Here is a 21788-nt window from a genome sequence, read left to right on the forward strand (position 1 = left end):
TATATCTCCAAATATAACTTTTGAATTTCTACAGATAAATTAAGCACAATAAATTTATCTGTAGGTTGTGGGGGTCTTTTATATGTTTTTCTCCTCATCTAAGAGGATGTTTCTGGCCATACAGTTCTATTTTTTATCTTTAGTGAATTTGAGTTGTTAAAAAATTGGTAAATTTGGTACGAATCAGAAGGCATTTCTGACATTTTGAACCTTGCATAGTAGGTGAGCATCAGGCAACCACAAAACATGCATTGGAGCAAGAAATATTTACTCAAAAATATATAGATTCTTTATCTTCTTTGTGATTTATTTGGTTTTATCAGGAAACTATCTTAAATATACCTTGATTCTCTTCATGTTATCAATATTAATGCTTTTTTTTTTGTGATCAATTTCTATTTTTCCATTGTTCCTCTTAAACTGTATGTTATATATCCATCTTTAATGACCTCTTATGTGTAGGTTATTAGAAGTGTTGGCCAGTGGTCTGCTGGAACAAGTCAAACTGAAGAGAGTATTCATAATGCTTATTGTTCTCTTATCGAGAAAGCAGAATATTTTATCTACATCGAGGTAAAAAAATCTTCATAAAATTAGTTCCTACTTTTCATTTTACATGCTATTAGTATCAATCAATCTTTAATTTAATACTAATTTTTCATAATCAGAATAGAATGATTCATGATATATATTTTGTTTGAACTTCCAAAACATATATGGTACAATGATAATCTTTAACTGGACCTTTTTGTCCAATCCAATCAATTGAATACTTCCAATGTATTAGATGAATTTTCCCCTTGTAAGGCTGTATTTCTCTCCATGAAGTGTTTGCGATAATTATAAAAATTACCCAAGTGCTTATTTTACACCCTCTTGCCCCTTGTAAGATGTAGACTACCATCTTTATACATATATTAAGGATATAAAATTTAATTAGTTTAAATATGTCCAGTGAACATTAATTCACCTACATGGTGAATGTTCATGAGACTGATGTGCACATATATTGAACGATACCTACTACAGTGATTGTTAAAAGCATTCTCTGTAAGAAGCAGAAAAGAATTTTAAGTAGCCTTAACTTGCAGAAAACAATTGCACGACTACATAATTTGGCAAACTGGTTGAAGATTATCCTAACTCATCACTCATTCATATAACTTCGTTGAAACTAGAGCCACATCAAGTTTGAAGCTCTTTACTAATAAGTAAAACCACCTATTTAATATAGTGAGGATAGCACACATCAAAGAGACATGACAACTTTCAACTGGGGTATACAAAATCAAAATATTCTTTCATAAAGTTGGCGTGACAATGGAAAGAAGTTATACAGATTTACATTGTGAAATTGCATTAGAACAGAATGCCATTGTTGAGAGAGCATTTCATCATTGACAATTTCCAATAGAAGGTCTTTTGGAGCTATCTCCAAATGACTTAACATAGAGAAAACGGTAGGATGCTTCAGAATAGCCTGACATTCGGGTCTAAAATCCTGTTCCAGTTTTCATCCTGAATAGAGACCAACATAACCCATGGCATGCCAAATCTGTTGGAATTGCTTCAAAGCTTCCAAGATAGGGACTAATGGATCATGAGATGATTGTCTCTTTCTTCTCCCTCCTTTCACAGAATGCAGTCATTTTTCCCAATTAATCAAATTCTCAGCCTTAGTAATCTTATCCAAAGTCACATTCTAACAGAAAGAAAAAAGAAAAAATAAAATAGGCTTGGTAAGAAAAAGATGATTTTTTTAGTGGGGGAATAATATGGGGAATTTTCAGTGATAAGACCTTAATTTTGAGTAAAGTCAAATTCCTCGTAAGTTTGAAAGATATACTCTCCTTGCCCCAACACTTCCATTTTATTCTACTTATTAACAAGGAAAAAGAATTCATTTATTCCTTGCCAAGGAGTTTTATGAGGAAACCTCATAAAGATCATAAGAAATAGCCCTTAAGTTCCAGAAACTGTTAGAGAAAGCATTCTACAAACACAGTCTATTGCTGTCACCCATCATGAGATGAGCTTCTTTTGAGAAGAAAAAGAGGAAGTTCCCTTTCTTAACTTCGTTACTATCACAACCACAACCACATGCAACCTGGCCCAGACAATCAGATTGTTTGACCCATGACCTGGGCCTCTTTAGTCTGGAAATCGCCAGGTTCCAAAAATACTGAAAACCCAGTCAGACTGCCTTGGACACAGATGGGTTTCATTGACCCTGCCATGTTTTTAAAATCCAGGGGGTTGTAGTTGAGTGGTCTAAAAGAAATTTATTAGTATTTTTTATTAATATATGAAAAAATAATCTTAATAAATTCCTACTTTTTATGTAAGCAAACTTACTTTAGCCTTTTGCTGATACCAGCCTATTGCCTATATGCAAAGAAGCATTATTAATGGAAAAAATATTTGTTTATCAAAAAATATAAAGGGTAAAAATTCCAATTAGCTTCTTATGAAAAATGTTCTTAATATAATGGCATTTTTTGAAAGATAAAGCGCATTGTATTATATTACTAAACAGGAGGGAGAGATTCCCTCAAATTAAATATAAGATGTGATTGTATAGAGCTATACAGCTATACAAAAGGTATCCTGCTTAGTCTGATCACTATTCACTCATTTACAAAATCAGCAAAAAAGAATCCTCTCCCATGGGTTTAGGAAGTGCTTTCTTTTCATGCCTTTGAACTCCTTCTGGACACCTGACGATTCGGCCAAGCACCTCTTAATCTTCCGAATCAATTGCTCTGGTTCTGTAAATTCTGTCCCAATTCTGCTATTACACTCCAGCCATATATGCCAATACAAGGCCCCAGGAACTGGCTGCCATTATTTCCTTCCCCTGCTACTGAATACCTTAGATTGTCAGGCCGCATTCAGAGAAGTCAGGTCCCCTTGCATGACCATGACTACCCTGAAAAGCTGCAAGAAATGGCAGTAATTTGGTAAGAGACTGGGCACCACGCCAATATGTGAGATATGCCTTCAATTTCTGATTGGCATAAGGCACACTGATTATCAATGTCCAATCCCTCCAAAGGCATGACCAAGGGACAGGATCAGCCAAGCTGGGAGCTAAAGATTTGAAAAATGATTTAACTGAAAATCTGCCCGAAGGCTCCAAGGTCCACCACATTCTATCCTACCTTGTAGGGTCAATTTGAGAACTGCTGCAACATGTCTTACAACTTCAAGAAATCCAAGGGTTTCCAGTCATTGAGGTTTCTAAACTGTGGACCCCTTGACACCTGATTACTCAAGACCTCATAATAATCTCTAATTTATGTTTTCTTTTTCTGAGCTAGCAGGTACAGAGAAAGGAAGAGTTCATTGAGGGGCTGAGTACACAGCCGTGGAATTTTCTAGAAAGCAATCTGTTCTCCATTTCCTGGCTTGAACAAGATGTTGCTCTAGAAGGGCTGATTGAGTTATACCTTACCAAATGCTAACCCCATAGGAAGCATGAACCTCACCTGTGGACCAGCTTTGATTTTCATCCCCATATTTTCCAAAAATTAACTTCCTCCAAAGAGCTTCCTTTTCAGATCCATATCTCCAAAGCCACCATTCCAAAAGAGCTTTGTTTAATGCTTCAAGGAATCAGGTACACAGCCCTCCATGTGACTTTGGCACACAAATCTAGTTCCAGGCCGCAAGATGCTTGTGCTTTTTTCCATCTACTCCATCCCACCTCTATGGATTTTCTCTAGTGATTGCATCACCTAGGCAGGAGCTGAATACAAAGAAAAATAATAGATTGGTAAATTGGATAGTAGACTGTTAATTAAAGTGACCTTTCCACCCTTAGAGAGATGCTGCCTCTTCCAACCTGCCAGCCTTCTATTAAATCTTTCCATCACTGGAATCCAAAACTCTTTTGAGTTGTATTTGGCTCCAAGTGGGAGGCCCACAACAAAGTTCATGTACAACAACAAAATCCATTATTTCATCCATGCCATTTTATTCCATAAACAGTCTCTCTGACCATATAACATTCTAGACATTCCAACAAAAAATGGTTTCTAGATCGCCAAACCTATACAAGATTCAAAAGAAATTATTAATAAAGGCTAAATCTGTAATAGATCCAAAAGAAACCATTACAAACTAAAACGACAAAAAGGAAAATAAAAGAAATTGAGAGACAAATTGAAGTGAAAAATGACAGTTCTAAGCTATATTACTCAAGAGGACAAAAAAAGCTATGTTGCTCAGATATGGCAAGGACACATCAGGATATGGTATCAAATGTGAAATTTATACTAAAAATAGAAATATCCAACTGCATGAAGGTGAGGATGAACAAAATATAACAAAGTCCAAAAAGCTAGTAGGAGCAACTAGTACAATATTAGAATTGGATGTCAGAGGTGCTGACACCTCTGAGTCGTACGCCTCAGGTGCAAGAGGTGTTTACCTCATGCGTTTTTTTCATGAAGCGTGCTAGAGGTGTATGCCTCATGCACCTCATGCACATCTTATATAAAAAGACAGAAAAAAAAAAAGAAAAAAGAAGAAAAGGAAAGGAAAGGAAAAGAAAAGAAAGGGAAGGGAAGAAAAGATAAGGGGAAAGAAAGTGGTTTGCCCCTTGTCCCTTCGGCTGGGGGGGTTCACCCCCCAGATCCCCCGCCCCCTTTTCGATGCAGCCCATTTTGTTTTCCTGAGTTAGGCCGATCTTGCTTCGCTTGCTCGTCTCCGCTTCGACTAGACCCCCCCCCCCTTTCAACTAATGTTATGCATCTTTATTCTTCTTAATATAAAAGAGTTTTATTAAAAATAAAGAAAAAATGAGATCCCCCCTTCCTCTTCATCCTCCTCCCCTTCCTCCTCCTAACCCCCCTCCTCTTGAGGAGGCTTACGCCTCTTGCATTCTGAACTACGCCTCACGCCTCTAGGTAGTGGAACGCCTCGCGTCACGCCTCCGCGTTTTAAAACATTGGTCAGAAGTTATGGGAAAGGTAACCTCAAAAGAAGAGAAAAACCCGAGAGAAGTTGATTCAAGTAAGAAATGGGCCTTTGAACCAGTGGTTGAAGATCAAAATCATATGACAATCACAAAAACAAAAAAGACAACAATTCAGGAAGATATTGTGGTTGTGAAGAACCATGATACTGCATATATTGAAGATCAAATAACTACCCATAGCTTTCAAGGTGAAAGCATAAATTATGAAGAGAAAGGACCCACATTGGAGAAAGAAGATCACACTGAGGAAAGAGGGAGTGCAATTGAGGCCATCAATAACATTCTTTCAAATGAAAATGAAGAGGTGACTCAAAGAGAAGGCAAAGCTGATGCAAGTTGGAATGTTGAGGAACATATTATGGACGAATGGATGTGTAAGGCTGCTAAATATTTTGCTCACATGAAGTCAATCTCCTAGAAGGAATGATGAGCACAAAAAAAGAGATGTAAGTGTCCTATGATTTTTTTTGGTAGTAGGATCCCTAATAGTTGTTTTGGGTATTTTTGTAGTCAATTTGGGTCCAGGGGTATTTTCGTTGTTTTATAATTTAGATTCTCATTAGGGGCAGTTGGGTGCACTTCTGTTAGGTTTTAGTCCCTTTGGTGTTTTTGTAACTAAAGTTGTCGTTTGGGGGTTGTTTGAAGTTGCTTTTTGTTCTTATGGAGCTATTTGTGAAGGAGGGACATTCTAGGGGTTTATGTCTAAATATTTTAGTTGGCTTTTCAGCAAGCCATTGAGTCATATAAAAGAGAAGGGAGTTGTTTCTGGGGGAGACTTGCTTCTTTCTCTTTTATTTGAGTTGTAGCTCAAACCCAGCTAGGGTTTTGAGGAATCAACCCGTTGGGTGCTTTCCAATCCCTCTATCACTGTGTGTCCGCACCAGAGGCCATCTTTATGTCATCACCACTGTAGTAAAACAGTTCCAAGAGTAGTTCTACATTAGGTTCAGTTCTGAAACCTATGATAATCTGGTATATTTTGTGGTTTTCAGTTCGGTACAATTTTGTTCACTCAAAGTATTGCATTTACCTTGCTTGTTTCCATATCAAGTCGTGATCCTTAATACTAAATCTGATAGTAGAAGTTGGATGGCCTCTTCTCATGGCCTTTTTTGTGTGTCTGCTTGTTTGAAGCTCCCTCCCCTCATCTTATTATATTTCATCCCTTTCTGATGAAAGGAATTTGGAGCATCATAGTTCCATCCAAAGTTAGGGCGTTCTGCTGTAAGGTTTGTCACTCTAATATTAACATATGCAAAACTCTGCAGAAGAGAAGACCTTTTTGGTGTTTATCTTCTGATACCTATGTTCTTTGTAAGGCAGTAGAGAATCTACAATCACCTACTAATCTCCTACTTGTCTGTTGATAGTGTTTAGTAGTGGTTCTTTACTCTCTTTGGGTGCAGGTGGGATGCTCCTAATGAGGTGGCTAATCTTTTCAAAGTCTCTTTCTTTATCTTACCAAGGAAGAAAGGGAAGATTATGTAGTGGTGTTTAAAGGCAGAATTTTGGACTACTTGGGAAGAAAGGAATGGCAAAATCTTCAATGGTACTGCATAGTCTAAAGAAGTAATCATTGCAAGTATTTCAATAAAGGTGGCACATTGGATTAGAACTTATAAGTTGTTTGAGCCATTCTCTTTGGATGATCTTAGAAATTAACAATTGGTGGCGTCTTCTTCAGCAAATCCATTGGTGTTATGAAGGGAAGTCAAAAGAAACAAAAGGAAAATGATGCAAAAACAGAGAAGAATAGACGGAATTTACGGATTTTGGTGTTTTTTCTAAATTCAGAATTCACTCGCTCACCTCTACTCTACAGAACTCTCCTTTTTGCTTGTCCTTTTAACACAAGACACCCTTTATCATTCTCTACCTTGGCACATGGTCTCTTGACAATGGTACCTATTTCTAGTCCAATTAAACAATGTTTTGATGGGTGTAGTTTAGGCAAACTAGGACCATCAGGTATTGGAAGGGTTTTTAAAGATTCCCATGGATCTATCTTTAGCCATGTACTCAAGGCCTATAGGCCATGGGAATTCCATAAGAGTTCAGTTGCTTGTGGTGGTACAGGGGCTGCAGGTAGCAAGATCTCTCAACTAGTTCAGTGATTGTGAAAGGTGACTCAGGAGTGGTAGTGAGCTGGTTCCAAGAAACCAATTGAGGATCATAGCGCTGTTAGAACACATTCAAGAAATAAGGGATTTAATGAAACAGAAATTGAATTGTCTTGAATTCATAGATCAGCAAACACCTTGTCGCATCATCATCCAAGCCTTATCACAACTATATGGGGCCGGCTACACGAATCGTGTTTTTCCAGTCCATTCTGTTTAATGCAATATCCGTGGTTAAATTATTGGCGCTTACTTCATTTCTTACTACTTCTACCCTTGTCCTATCTAAATTAGGAGTGCCAGCCCCTACTAAGTGGTAATAACCAGCCTAAAATGAGGATGCTTGGCATGCTTGTACGTAAACCATTCATCTAATAAAAATCAAGAGTTGCTATGAAGAAGTCATCAATCTTCACCAACCTAGTTGAAATGGATGTCAAAATGGTGAACCAAGAAAGTTAATAATGTTATATAATATAGAGCACATCTGGTTGACTTTAGATTCCCCTTTTGGGTAGATAAGCTGATTTCTAATGTCACTGGAACCTGTCAAGTCGTCCCACAACCAGATCCTTGATCTCCCTGAACTGACACCATAGATTGACTGAAACTATTTGGGAAGCATATTTTAAGCCTGGATACCACTTCAAAACACAAAAAGATGTATGTTTGCATTGGGCTGCACTAGATTTGTGTCAAGTTTAGATGGTTATGATGATGATGATGATGGCAATGGTGATAAACTGATAGGATCTGGCTGAAAGAAAGGATACTTTTTTTTTTTTTGAAAAAGAAATGCGTTTCAATTTGAATAATGCAAAAGCAGTCTGGCCCTTTGTTATGTTATTTCAGTTAAGAATGAAATATCCTCTGCAGTCTGCACCTATTTCTCTCTAAGGATGGGAAAAAATCATTCTGCTAGGTGTGGCTGTAAACAATGATGTATATCGCAGCAAGGATAGGCAATGTTAAATGCTATCATGTAAAGTTAACAATGAGAGAACTTTTTTCTTAATTTCTCCTTAGTTTGAATAGACTTATCAGAGCTCATTGGTATTTTGGAAGTCTTCTGAAGTTTGAATTCATCTTGTTTACCACCATAAATCTGAGTTCATTTTTATAATCCCTTTGGTTTCCCTTTTGTTTTTTAACAACATTTCTTTCCCATCTCTTCCAAAGTAAAATGTCGGAGAAAATGTGATAAATTCTTTTTTTTTTATCAATGTAATATGCACTTTCCTTTGATAATTTTTTTTGCACATTATTTTAACACTAGTAATTAACAAAATATCACAATATGTGTTTATTTATGGTCAGGATATTTTGTTCGATATCTTTGGTTTTAAGCTGCAGGGTTGTAATCAATTGTTGAATATGATCCTTCTGAATCAATGCCTGAACATTGAATATCTTCCCTTCATTCTACAGTTCATATTAACAATGTCCTGTTACATTCTGGGAATTGTTTGCAGAATCAATTTTTCATATCAGGTCTTTCAGGAGATGAGATAATACGGAATCGTGTTTTAGAATCATTATACAGGCGCATAATGCGGGCATATAAAGAACAGAAATGTTTCAGAGTTATTATTGTCATACCACTCTTACCTGGTTTCCAGGTATTAATTCTTTCCCATACATCGATTCTTATTAGAGAAACTTCTCTCTTATATTCCATCTTGAATTTCAAATTTGGTAGGGTGGCCTGGATGATGGTGGTGCAGCATCTGTAAGAGCTATAATGCATTGGCAGCATCGAACCATTTGCAGAGGGCAACACTCAATATTGCATAATCTTTATGACCTAATTGGTCCAAAAGCACATGATTACATCTCTTTCTGTGGTTTAAGAGCTTATGGTAGGCTTCATGATGGTGGCCCTGTGGCAACCAGTCAGGTGAAATTCCTTCCATCAGAAGCACCTCTCCTATTTATATGCATTTTCTTTTTCTTCCCTGTGAGTAATGTACTTTCTGTTTCTTACAGGTGTATGTGCACAGCAAGTTAATGATAATTGATGACCGTGTGACTTTGATTGGATCAGCTAATATAAATGATAGGAGTTTGCTTGGATCAAGAGACTCTGAGGTATATAATTTTATGTCTTATGGCTCTCCCACGATCATATTCGTCCACTCTGCACTGTAATGTGTTAGAACATGTTCACTTGTATTCAGAATCTGTTACCGAATCCTATTAAGCAATTGATATGTTTTTCAAAAATTTTTGGCTTCTCTTTCCATTTCTGGAGTATCTAATTTCATTACATGAATGTTACCATTTCAGATTGGTGTACTTGTTGAAGATAAAGATTTTTTAGATTCATATATGGATGGAAAGCCTTGGAAGGCTGGAAAATTTTCTCTTAGTCTTCGTCTCTCCCTCTGGTCTGAACATCTTGGTCTTCGTGCAGGAGAGGTTTGTCACTGCCACCAAATATTCACATAGGGAGGATTTTATTCTATTCTTAATTGCACTCTGTAACTTCCAGCTGCTTTCGAAGTTCTTAAAATAGTGTGTATTTTGTCAATAAGACATGCTCTTAATTCTTTCAGATCAATCAAATCAGGGATCCGGTGGTTGATGAAACATACAAACATATTTGGATGGAAACTGCAAAAGTAAGTTGGACGTCCTAGGATTTTGGTTGAATAGAACAGTTGAAAACTGCTTGCAAGATATGAGATAAGTAGGTTCTAAATATGATGGTCTTTTTCCTGAAATTTTGACTTGATGAAAAAGTGAGATAGAATGTATACAATCATCCGTAACTGACGCAGCGTGGAAGCAATGAGAACCGGAGCTGGCTATGCAAGCACCGGGCGTTCGCTAGCACCTAGTGAATAACACAATTTCTCTAGGAGAGAGAAAAGGTGGCGAAAATAGGAAGAAGAGAACTTGAAGAAATTCTGAAATCTGAAGTATGAAATTGATGAATAACTTTGGGAAAATAGCAGTATTTATATTACATTTGGGAATTGTAAAAGAACTAGGAAAGAACATGAGTCTTGATCTTGATCTTGATCTTCTTGGGCTGTCTTGATAAGGTCGAATCCTCTTGGAATTCTTGGGCTTGATCTTCCACCGTCCGATCTCCCTGGTTCTCCTTATGCATGAATCTGGGAGTCTTGGATTTCTTGATGCTTCTTGGAGTCTTTGTTGGATCTTGATTGGAGTCTTGAATTCTTGCTAATCTTGGAAGAGTCTTGATAAGTCTTGGAGTCCTGGAAGAGTCTTGATGGATCTTGAATTATCCTTTCTTGGCTTATCTTGGACTCTTGGCCTTATCCTAGGAGCTGCCGCCCTAGGAGTGAGATGGGCCTTGGGATGGGCCTCCATCAGTAACTTTCACAAAGAATGATGATACAAGGTTATGTATAATCCCAAGCATGAATTCCACTTTAAATATGCAAGGGATCCCTTAGAGCAAGACTACATGAGAGATTATTTTGCTTTAATTAGGTGTTAGTCAATGTTTCGTTCTTTCTTCAATCTGGCACTTTCACATTTTAAACTACCTTTTGGTTTACTACAGTCCCAGAATGGTACCTCTTCATGGTTCATGGTCCTCTCAAGTGTTCTTTCAGATGACCAAAACAACTTATGGATTGGTTCAATGATGATGCAACAGCATTAGAACTTCCCTAAAGTCATGAAGTCATGTCTGTAGAATTCCTGAAAACCATGAATACCTGTTGACACTTGACACTAGCCCAAGTGTGTTCAATAGCCTGGACTATGAGCAATGTTTGACGTTGTACTTTTCTCAATCATGCATAGGGATGAACTTCTATTCTTTAAATACAATACTTGTCAACAACTCCACATTATTCACAGGTATGCATACCACCTGTGCTCATGTTCATTGAGGCAGTAATTACTGTTCACTTGGGTCATAATATCATGCAAGTCCTTTGAGGTCTTCCTAGGATAAACTTCTAGTAAAGAGAGGGAGGGAAGAAAAGAGGGCTGTTTCAGGACCAAACAGGAACTTATGTTTTTTCTGAAGATAAATTTTCCTCCCTACACTTTCCCTTGGGTTTATTAATATTAATGGAGAAAAAGTAAAAAGAGCAATCTGTTGTTATTAATATCATTTTCCTTCCCTCCTTTTAAAAAGAATGTGAAGGAAGAAAGAGTCATTCCAGGACCAAATAGGAACTTTTGTTTGAAGATATATTTTTTATAAAAGATAATATTTTGGTGATCACTACTATGATCTATTTGTATCTTGTGCTCCCTCCAAAAAAAAAGAACAAAAGAAATGAATACAGGCATGAACAAAATAAGTGAAATTTTTTATGTTCTATTGTTATCAATACTATCTTAATGCATGCAATTCATTTCTTCATGACAACTAAGTTTCATTGAATCTGTTTGGCAGACGAATACCATGATATACCAAGATGTCTTTGCATGCATCCCTAATGACCTTATACATTCTAGGTATGATACCATGAGACTAAGTTTTTTTCTCACTTTTGTTCTCATTTGTGTGCTCTCATGTTTTTATTAGTATGATATTCTCACATGCAGGGTTGCACTCAGACAAAGCATGTTTTATTGGAAAGAAAAGCTAGGGCATACTACCATTGATTTAGGGATAGCCCCAGAGAAGCTAGAGTCTTATCAAAATGGAGATATTAAAAACACTGATCCCATGGAGAGATTAGAGTCGGTGCGTGGGCACCTTGTTTCTTTCCCCTTAGAATTCATGTGTAAAGAAGATTTAAGACCAGTGTTCAATGAGAGTGAATATTATGCATCTCCTCAAGTCTTTCATTGAGTTTGGCCTTCGTGAAGGACAGGAACAGGGAAATGTATAGCCATGTAGTCATGACAATGTATTCTAATATCCACGCCATGAAGGGGTGGGTCTTCAGTATTCTTGTATTTAAAGTACAGAAACCTGAGAAAATCAAAAGGAAAGGGAAGAAAGAAAAACGAAAAGGAAAAAACAGTAAAAAAAAAAAGAAAAAGAAATAAAGAAACTCCATGTAAGTTAGAATCAAGAAAATCTTGGTAGAAACTTGATGATAGATGGCTTTATCAGTTTGGTCGTGCCTGCGTAATAAGGGCTGATAGTGACCATTTGGAGGGGAGAAGCATTTCTTCTTACCACTTTGTCCGGAATGTGATATGAAAGTTTCAAATTTTCTTCTTTATTTTTTAGATGAACTTAAGTGTGGTGCACCATCATTCCGATCGTATCATGTCACTGGTTAATTCAGTCTTAGGAGAACTCATCCCTAAAAGCTAACTGTTAGAGAGAGGGAACTCGAGCACATATATACCCCACAACAGCATCTCATTCTACCGATGTGGGATACGTCATATTAGCATCCCATACTATCAACATAAGACAACTGGATCGTAACACAATGAGCCCTAAAGTTATGCAAAATAAATTCCCATCTAGGCACTAAGCATTACACTGACATATAAATTCTTCGGTTTGCCAAAAAAAAAAAAAGAAAAAAAACTCCTTCCATGGGAAATTGGATTTGGTGCCCACAAAATTGTGTTCACACCGTTCTTACAGCCTTTTTCAGTCGTGTATTGGAAATATCTCCCATGAATAAAAAAGATTAAGTATGGAAATGTTCCTAATGCATAGCTGAAAGTGTTGTGAGAATGGTTATATTGTGAGGACCGAATCTGCCGTCCTTCTATGGACACCACTTGATTTAAAAAATTATTTTTTAGCAAATATTTGAAGTTGTTAAAAAAACAAAGCTTTTGATAATTTCAATTAAGGGAAAATTTGCGATTAGCCCCTGAACTTTCAAAATGTTTCAATCTAATACCTACTGTTAACTAGCTGTTAAGTGGCATTTGAAAAAGACAGATGCCCTTTGAGTGTTATCTAATTTTCATTATCAACCATCCTAACGTTGACAAAAAAGTAACAATCCAAATATTTGCTTCTTCTATTCAAGAAAGTTGGGGTCACGTCTTAATGGGCATTTTGGACCCTCCCAACTTTCTTGAATAAAAGAAACAAAGATTTGGCTTATTTGGGATTGTTAATTTTTTGTCAACATTTGGATGGTTGATAAAGAAAACTAGATCACTCAAAGGGCATTTGTCTTTTTCAAAGGCAATTTAACGACTAGTTAACAGCTGGTTAACAGTAGGTACTAGATTGACACGTTTTGAAAGTTCGGAGACTGAATTGTTGCATTTTAAAGTTCGGGGGCCAAAGTGGCACTAGGCCCAAAGGACAGGGCACTAATGAATTTTTCCTTCAATTAATTGGTGTAGCATTTGGAGATGGGTGTTTCTTTGTTTCCTCTGGTTGTTTCTTTTAAGGAAAAATCTATGATACCGGAAAGATATGGTACTAAAAGAGCTTTCACCAATCAAAGCCCACTTGTAAATTTTGATAAATACCATCTGATTGATTAACAAGTTTATAATACCGGTTGATTGGCCACAACTCAGTTTTTTCATATATGATGCCTTTCTAGTATCATAGTCGAACTCTTCTTTTAAACCTACTTTTTTTCATATGCCTCTCAAAAAAAAAAAAAACCTTATAACTAACCAATGCTTCTCAACCTATGTAGTCTTCCTAAGCCCAATTTCTTCACAGTTGAGGGGCCTCTATGACAAGTAGGATGGTCTCGGGGGCACGGTTCAAAGTATCGATACGATATGCTCGATATGGGATGTATCGTATCATATCTTTTGAAAAAGATACGGTCTGAAACACTTATTTTCAAGTGTTTCGGACCCCTATTTTTTTTAATAATAAAAAATATCTTATAAGCTTCCCGAAAAACTAAAAAAAAATGTATCAACTGTTTCTAAGTATCGATACGATACGAGAACATTATTCCTCCCCCCTCCCCCTCTTTTACCGTCAAACTTTTGGCTTAGCGGGAGTATACATGAAAATGGATGCTTTCAACTTTTTGCTTCACATGAATCCCAACGGCACCAGTCATACTAATTACCTGAGCATGCATTAAAGGTGTTTACAGGTCGGATTGATCGGTTTGAGTTATTTTATTTAATTGTAAATCAATTAGTTTTTTTAGAGAAAATTCTCGATAGATACTCTATACTTTAGGCCGAGTGTCAATTTAGTACCTAAACTTTAAAATGCGACAATCTAATATCCAAACTTTCAATTTGCAAGATCAAAATAAAAATGACACCGATCAGCCAAAATAAAAAAAGACATAATTGCCGCCAAAATACAAAAAGACATAATTACCAACCTGCGGTTTTGAGCGATGCATGAATCAATTTTTTAAATGAAAAAAATGACACCAACTATAATCCCTTCTTTGCAAGCGGGAACCACTGTTCACCGCCTCTGTTACCTTAAATTCAAAAAAATATCAATTTCTCACGCCTGTGATGTTAAGCGAATGCGACGCCGGAAAAAATTGAGATCAACACTTGAATGCGACGCCGGAATTTTCTCTATTTATAATCACTGACCTGAAGAAAATCTTGATGTAGAATGTCCTGTAAAGTTAGGGCTTCTGGTTTTTTTATTGCGCGGAGGAGAGCAGAGCTTCTGGTTTTCTGGTTTTTTTATTTTGGGCCGCGGCAACAGAAGCAGGAGAGCAATGATGCTCGTGCGGAGTTCCAGCGGGATTTGGAGGAGTTGATGTGTGGTCATTTGCCGTTGGTTGCGTGGTGGAAGAGAAGAGTTTCTGGTTTTCTGATTTTGGGGGCGCGGCAACAGAAGCAGGAGAGCAACGATGCTCGTGTGGAGTTCCAGCGGGGTTTGGAGGAGTTGATGCGTGGTCATTTGCCATTGGTTGCGTGGTGGAAGAGCAGAGCTTCTTGTTTTCTTGTTTTCTGATTTTGGGCCGCGGCAAGAAGCAAGAGAGCAACGATGGTCGTGTGGAGTTCCAGCGGGGTTTGGAGGAGTTGATGCGTGGTCATTTGCCGTTGGTTGCATGGAGGAAGAACATAGCTTCTGGTTTTCTGATTTTGGGCCGCAGCAAAGCAAGAGAGCAACGATGTTCGTGCGGAGTTCCAACGGGGTTTGGAGGAGTTGATGTGTGGTCATTTGCCATTGGTTGCGTAGAGGAAGAGCAAAGCTTCTTGTTTTCTGGTTTCTTGATTTTGGGCCGCGGCAACAGAAGCAGGAGAGCAACGATGCTTGTGCGGAGTTCCATCGGGGTTTGGAGGAGTTGGTGCGTGGTCATTTGCTGTTCCTTCAATCTGTACGTGATGAAGTTGGTTGCAAGCGACACCAAAGATGAAGAGAAGAATATGTTTGGAGTAGTGTTGTGGTCGAGGACTAGATCAGGCAGGTCGAACAGTGCGTCTTCGTCTATGGACGGAAACATTGATGAGAATTCTCCTCGGTGTCATCCGACGTGATGGTGAAAGTTGGAGAATGAGAAATTGGAAATTCTGGTTGGCTCTGCTTGCCTTGGTCTTCGGTTTCAACTTTGCAACTTGCTGGTTGCTTGTTGAATGTGGCTGCGGCTGCTTTGGCAGCAGCGGCATGGATGTCTTTGTGCGATAAGCTGGCCGGACGGGGAAGCTACGGGGAAGCTCATGAACCAGCTCAGGGAAATTGAGGAAAGCTGAATTGCCTTTGATAGCAAGTGCAGCAACATCATGGGCTCGGGCGGCCATCTCTGGAGTGGGGAATGTCCCAACTCCCAAGCCAGATTCTTGATTTCTTTCTTGGCTCACGGATTTTCGACACCCATTTGCCCCAACTACGCATCCTCACTCCACGATACCTGGGGTGATTCCCGTCGTCAGTGCTAGTCTTCTGCCGCCTCCTAGTTTCATTTCCAATTTTCACTTCTTGGACTACTTCCTTCCTTCTGAGTTATGTTCAATTCCGCAAAGGAGTTTAGACCAGAAAATGTGGTACTTTGAGCAGCTTCACAGTCTATCATTCATGACTGCTGGTTCCAAAAGAGGGATTCGGACTTTGGAGAAAGCAAGAGAGAATTTCTACGCCGTTCACGTGAACAATCCAGTCTCACTTGTTGTTTCTTCAAAGAGAATGGGATGGAATGGGGTTACCTTATACCTTTGTTTCGTCAATAAACGGTCGGAATTGAGTGAAGCATGCTTGGAATGAAGAGCGGGAGTTAACGTCGACTAAAACGGTCTGAGTTGAGTTAAGTCTCCTCTCCTCTCTCATTTCTTCAACCCATATCGAAGAGAAAGGGGATTAGGAAAATAGGAAGGGAAAAGGGTAAAACAGTCTGAATCTTTTCATAAAGATTAGTTTTGGTATTACAAAAATGTTTAAACTGCACCTGATATCACATGATGGTTTTGATTGACAATGAATTAACACTAGGTATTAGGTTGTCACAAATTGAAAGTTCGGATAGTAAATTGTCGCGTTTTAAAGTTCGGATAAATTGGCACCCGGCCTAAAGTACAGGGTACCTATCGGGAATTTTCCCTTTTTTTATGAAAAATTGAATATTTTTGTCAATATAAATATTTAAATTTATACAAAATTGAATTAAATATTATACCATTGTATTATATTTATATTGATTTATGTTTTTAATTTTTATCATAAATAACCAATTTTTTTCAAAGTTCAAACAAAACATAAATAAAATATATCAATATTTAATATACAAGCTAGAAACTAATTAGTAATTACTTAAACTGACCAATTCGAATTAGGCCGGGCCGCTTTAGTTGATTTGGCTGGTTTGATATTTAATGTGAACACCCCTACTAAGCACATCCAAAAAATGTGGAATGAAAAGAACACGATTTGGAGTGAGTCGATGATCCATGTGCATTAAAATAGCTCTTTCTTCCTTGTCAAGTGAATTCCAAACAATGGTTTATGACATGCTACTAAGTTGCCTAAATTGTTTCAGTGGAACTTATGATTCATACAAGAGATGTTTTTGAACACGGATTTCCTATTCACTTTCTCTACCATCGCCCTACTCACCCACAGTACACTACATCCGTACATCTCATGCTACAATATGGCGATGTGTGGGTTTAATTCATGGCGGGTAGAGTGTGAGTAGAAAGTCATGGGTAGGAAATCCGATTCGGATGTTCTTTTGGGTGACTTGGCAATTCACAATCATGTTCACTAGAAATCTTTCTTGCAATTGTAGACGGGGAGTGATGATGCACAACCTGTACTCTCCTAGCTAGAAGGTAGCTCGGACGTCGGACTGTCATGTGGCCGATCGAACTATAAAACAAGTAAATCAGAGAATTCGGGGTACTTTACTCGGTGTGGGCACTTTGATGCTTAAGTTAGTAAATGGTAAGTAATAGCGAGTTGATTGCTTGTAAGTGAGAGAGTTTTGAGAGCTAAATCGTGCATACCTTCTGAGGCTGGAAATAAGACCTTTATATAGGCATTGTTTGGCGTGGGCTTCATGCACCACGTCCAAGATCTCCGTGAAAACGTGGCTGGCCGGTCCGAAGTCCTCGGAGGTAATGGTGCACATAGACTAGGCTTTGTGCCTTGTTCGATTTTCTCCGAAGCATTCGGTGCAGGAGCTGACTTTTGGAAGATCCGAGAGTGACGGGATGCACACACAGAGGTCGGTGAGCACATCTCGTGGGTCGCCACCTGGACCTCAGTCGAGTCAACAAGCCCTCGAGGGAGGTCACTCCTCGCACCGAGGTCCCTTGGACCGGTAACAATGAGGTACCACAGGTCGGCCCCAGACGAGGTGCTCCTAGCTGCCTTGCCGAGGTGCCCAAGTTATGTATGAGGTCGCCAGCTGGGGCTCCATTAGGTTGGCGAAGGTAGATCGTCAATTGGGTCTCCAGTAGGTTGGCAACTAGGTTTCCATCATTTTGGCTAAGGCAAATCATCGCCCTCATAATGCTAGGGTGTCTGTCCAAATATTCTAATATACCGCATGTCATAATGTCAGCGGATGGCCAAATCTGCCCTCATCAGGGAGAAATGGGCAAAATAGAGTCTATCTATAGAATATTACCAACTTACATTTGCTGGTTTCTGGCGAGAGAACAGGGTGTCCTGGTTACACCAGGTAAAATAATGGTGGATATTTTGTTATCTATGTTGAAGATTATGCAAGTATACTTCCTGTTTCCGGGAGCTTACAAAGAAGAGAACAACCGAGTATTCATATGATACGTGCATGTGCATGCATGCACTAGGCGCACAGTAGCCGAAGATCCGGTCAAAGTGGATAGCAGCAGAAGACCCGGTCATGCTAGCTCTTAGTTGGGATAAGCCTTAGCCATTCAGTTTTAATTCTGTTAGAATAGATAAGTCTTCAATTCTGTTCCTAGATAAGTGCATTCGTTTCCTAGATAAGTGCATTAGATAAGTCTTCAATTCTGTTCCTAGATAAATGCATTCTGTTTCCTAGATAAGTGCATTCTGTTTTTTTTTTTTTATAAGCTCTTAAGATTAAGGGGCAGTAGTTCCTATTTCTATTCCTAGTTTGTAGCACAATAAAGCTATAAATATAGTCTGAATGAATGGAATTGGCATTAGCTTTTCTACAAACAAACTCTCTCTTTCTTCTCCTTATTCTAGATCCTCCTCCCTCTTGTTAGATAACTTGAGCGTATCATCATAATTTCAAATTAATTACCATTTTTATATATGAAATTTCCTTGTTTAATCTTCCAAGTTTTCTAATTCCACTACACTAATTCCAATGAAATCATTCCTTAGTCCTTATACAAGAACACAGCATTCAAATTGAAAATATGGATTTATTGGATAGCCATTAGACAACAAATTTGTTGCATATGAGAGATACTATAAGTCTATAACCCCCCCTTTTCGCTGCCTGGAAGTGACCACCAGTTGATATATTCTATTTTACTTGCGCAGTTATGCCTCACCAATCAACGGGCATTATAAAAGAGAGAGAGAAAGAGTGAGAATTTCCCTTTTTTTAGCCCCGTGGGGTTATACAACCTTTGGGGGTAGCACTTATTGATGGGAAAGTATTATCCAAAAGCGATGGCTGTTCAGTTGGCTGTGGCATGAGCCATTACTGGCGTAGAAAATTATCATTAGTTCCATTGGATATTATGTATTTTTGGTATCATAGTCGAATCCAATTTTGCTTTGAAAAAGATCGCAAAACAAGCGTTTGGATTGGCCTAAGGAACTATTTTTTAAAGATTTTTCATTGTTTTCTTGCTACTCAAAAAATAAATAAATAAAGATATTCTTTCATTCAGTATCTTTCACTCTCTTTTATTTTGTTGGCAATAAAAAAACGGGAACCTCTTTCCTTAATTGACTTAATTTCCCTTCCTTTTCTTTCAAACCAAAAACAGCCATTCTCTGTGGAGCTGGTTTCCATTGTCGTCTCATGCTGAAAACTGACACCCAATGTTTGAAGTTTGAACGATTTCAACTTTTGAATGGGTTCCATCTATCAATTTATTGGTGAACTTGTTCTAACCAATAATTGAAGGTAAAGGTAAAGGGGTGTGATACCTCATCTGATTCCATTTCCACTTTCATTTTCCTACAGTATATGATTGACTAGGTCCTGAGTTAAACTAGTTAGACCTCTAGTAGCCAGCAAAAATTGATTTAGTCAACTCTAGTAGCCGGAAAATTCCAATTATTTGAATAAAAGGGAACAGTTTATTTATTGTAGAAAAGATAATGTTGATGTGATAATAAAGAAACTGTCAAATTCGAGGGCGAAAGGGACCATAAACTCAGTATAAATTCTTTCGGCTATTTCAATTTCACCCGGAAGCCCTATCGATTGATGCACCACTGCATGGTAATAATACTGATATAAATGCAAAATCATATATTGATCTGGCATTTCACTTCTTTTCTTTTCCTTTTAAATTCAATGCTCATGGTCTTATGAATTAACCAGAATTCCGGCAAATCTAAGAATGAGAAGCTGAAGATGGACTTGGTAGCAAGAAAATTCGGTTTTTTTTTTTTTGACCCGATGTGGTGCACGCATTTCCATACGACCGATAGGGGTGTTCACGAGTCGGGTTGGGTCGGTTTATTGGGTTTTCCCAACCGAAATCGACCCACTGATAGGCCAAACCGACCTGGTCGGTTTGAGTCGGGTTGGGTCGGTTTCGGTTTTGCTCCTGTACAAAATGACACCTAATTGAATTCTAATTGTAATTGCCTAATGGGTTGCCTATTTGGTGTAAAAGATTATAGAAAGTTAGAAACTATGATAGATTGCCTATTCTAATTGTAATTGCCTAATGGGCCTTCTAGTTCTAGTAGAAGGCTAGTTATAGTTAAGTAGGAAACTACTCAAACTAGGAACTACCGAACTAGTAGAAGACTAATTCGGTTCGGGTCGGGTTGGTTTCGGTTTTCACACAAGAAAACCGAAACCGACCCAATATATCGGTTTATATATTTTCCCAACCCGAAATCGACCGGTACTGATGAAAACCCGGTCGACTCGGGTTGGGTCGGTCTTGGTTGGTCGGTTTGGTTGGGTTGGACATTCTTATGAACAGCCCTAACGGCCAATAGGCATAGGCTGTTGGGGCCAACAGTTTATGCTGTTGAGAGAATTTTTGAGAATGCCACGTTACCATGAGAATGGATAAATTAGTATTTACATATTAATTTACTAGTAATTAAGTACGTGTGTTGCACACGTATGAATTTTTTTTTTCATATTAATTACTTGAGTTTTAGATATATCATAGTTAGGATAGAAATTGAAAATTAATAAAAGTAATAATATGGTTAAAAATAAACTTAAATACTTATACTAAATGTACACCAACAGAAATTTTAAATTACAATAACAATTATTATTATTATTATTATTATTATTATTATTATTATTATTACTAAATTTTGTATTCCATTTTTGTCTTAAATAAAAATAATTTTTATTTTAACAATTATTTTTATTTAATATGATGATTATATTATAACATTAGAAATGTTCTAAAATGTCTTTGACAAAACTCTATACTTTTTTTATTTTTTGCGTTCTATCTTTTTTTAAATATTTATTATTTAATTATAACATCATGAATTTCTCTGAAAAGTTGGATCATTGACCCACCATTTAAATAAGAAAATAGTTTTGCTTTCACATCAATTTTAAATTATAAATTTCATCTGCATTATATGCATAATTTTTACTTATCACGCTTAATTTTTGTTCGACATAATTAATATATAATTTTTTATATATTCTTTTGATTACTTATACTTTTTTTATTATTTTTTAAATATTTATTATTTAACTATTATATCATCGATTAATCCTTTTGACCCAAATCACTAACTCACGACCCAAAAAGAAAAATAGTTTGATTTCTAGGTTGACACTAAATTTTGTATTAAATTTCCATTATTGATAAAATTATATCTTATGTATAACATTTATTTTTGTTGAATATAATGAATGTATAATATTATATATGTATCCAATATTTTATATTTTTATAAATATATGACATTATATCTTATGTATAATATTTATTTTTGTGATTCTTTATATTTTCTATTTTAAAAATTTTATTATTTGACTATGACATCATTTCATTTTTAGGTTGATTTTAGTTTTGGAATTTCATTTTCATCCAGTTACATAAATACTTCTTACATTTCATACTTATTTTTGTTCAATGTAATGAATATACAATATTAACGACACGCCCAGTTCTTTTTATTTTTTTTTGTATTATATATTTTAATTTTTTATTATTTAATTATGGCATTATTTATTAACGGATTTGACCCC

At 37.1% G+C, this 21788-nt stretch overlaps 1 protein-coding gene and 1 pseudogene across 4 annotated transcripts in view; one reads left to right on the forward strand and one right to left on the reverse strand.

The window, feature by feature from the left end:
• The window catches only part of LOC104598883 (phospholipase D zeta 1), a 47304-nt gene extending 35186 nt beyond the window's left edge, over positions 1-12118 (forward strand). For 3 of the 4 annotated variants that reach the window (XM_088901020.1, XM_010261158.3, XM_088901022.1), the window contains 8 exons: positions 463-573; positions 8574-8720; positions 8801-8998; positions 9088-9189; positions 9388-9519; positions 9657-9722; positions 11486-11547; positions 11638-12118. In XM_088901020.1, the coding sequence (XP_088757146.1) occupies positions 463-573; positions 8574-8720; positions 8801-8998; positions 9088-9189; positions 9388-9519; positions 9657-9722; positions 11486-11547; positions 11638-11887 (1068 nt within the window). In that variant the 3' untranslated portion in view covers positions 11888-12118. The remainder of the gene's footprint in view (positions 1-462; positions 574-8573; positions 8721-8800; positions 8999-9087; positions 9190-9387; positions 9520-9656; positions 9723-11485; positions 11548-11637) is intronic. The other variant, XM_088901021.1, reaches the window with a different exon arrangement.
• Positions 12119-14193: 2075 nt separating this feature from the next.
• On the reverse strand, positions 14194-17534 carry LOC148801801 (uncharacterized; annotated as a pseudogene).
• Positions 17535-21788: the final 4254 nt, after the last annotated feature.

This window comes from Nelumbo nucifera, chromosome 3 (genome assembly GCF_055504915.1).
Source record: "Nelumbo nucifera cultivar China Antique chromosome 3, China Antique-T2T, whole genome shotgun sequence".
Taxonomy (NCBI): domain Eukaryota; kingdom Viridiplantae; phylum Streptophyta; class Magnoliopsida; order Proteales; family Nelumbonaceae; genus Nelumbo; species Nelumbo nucifera.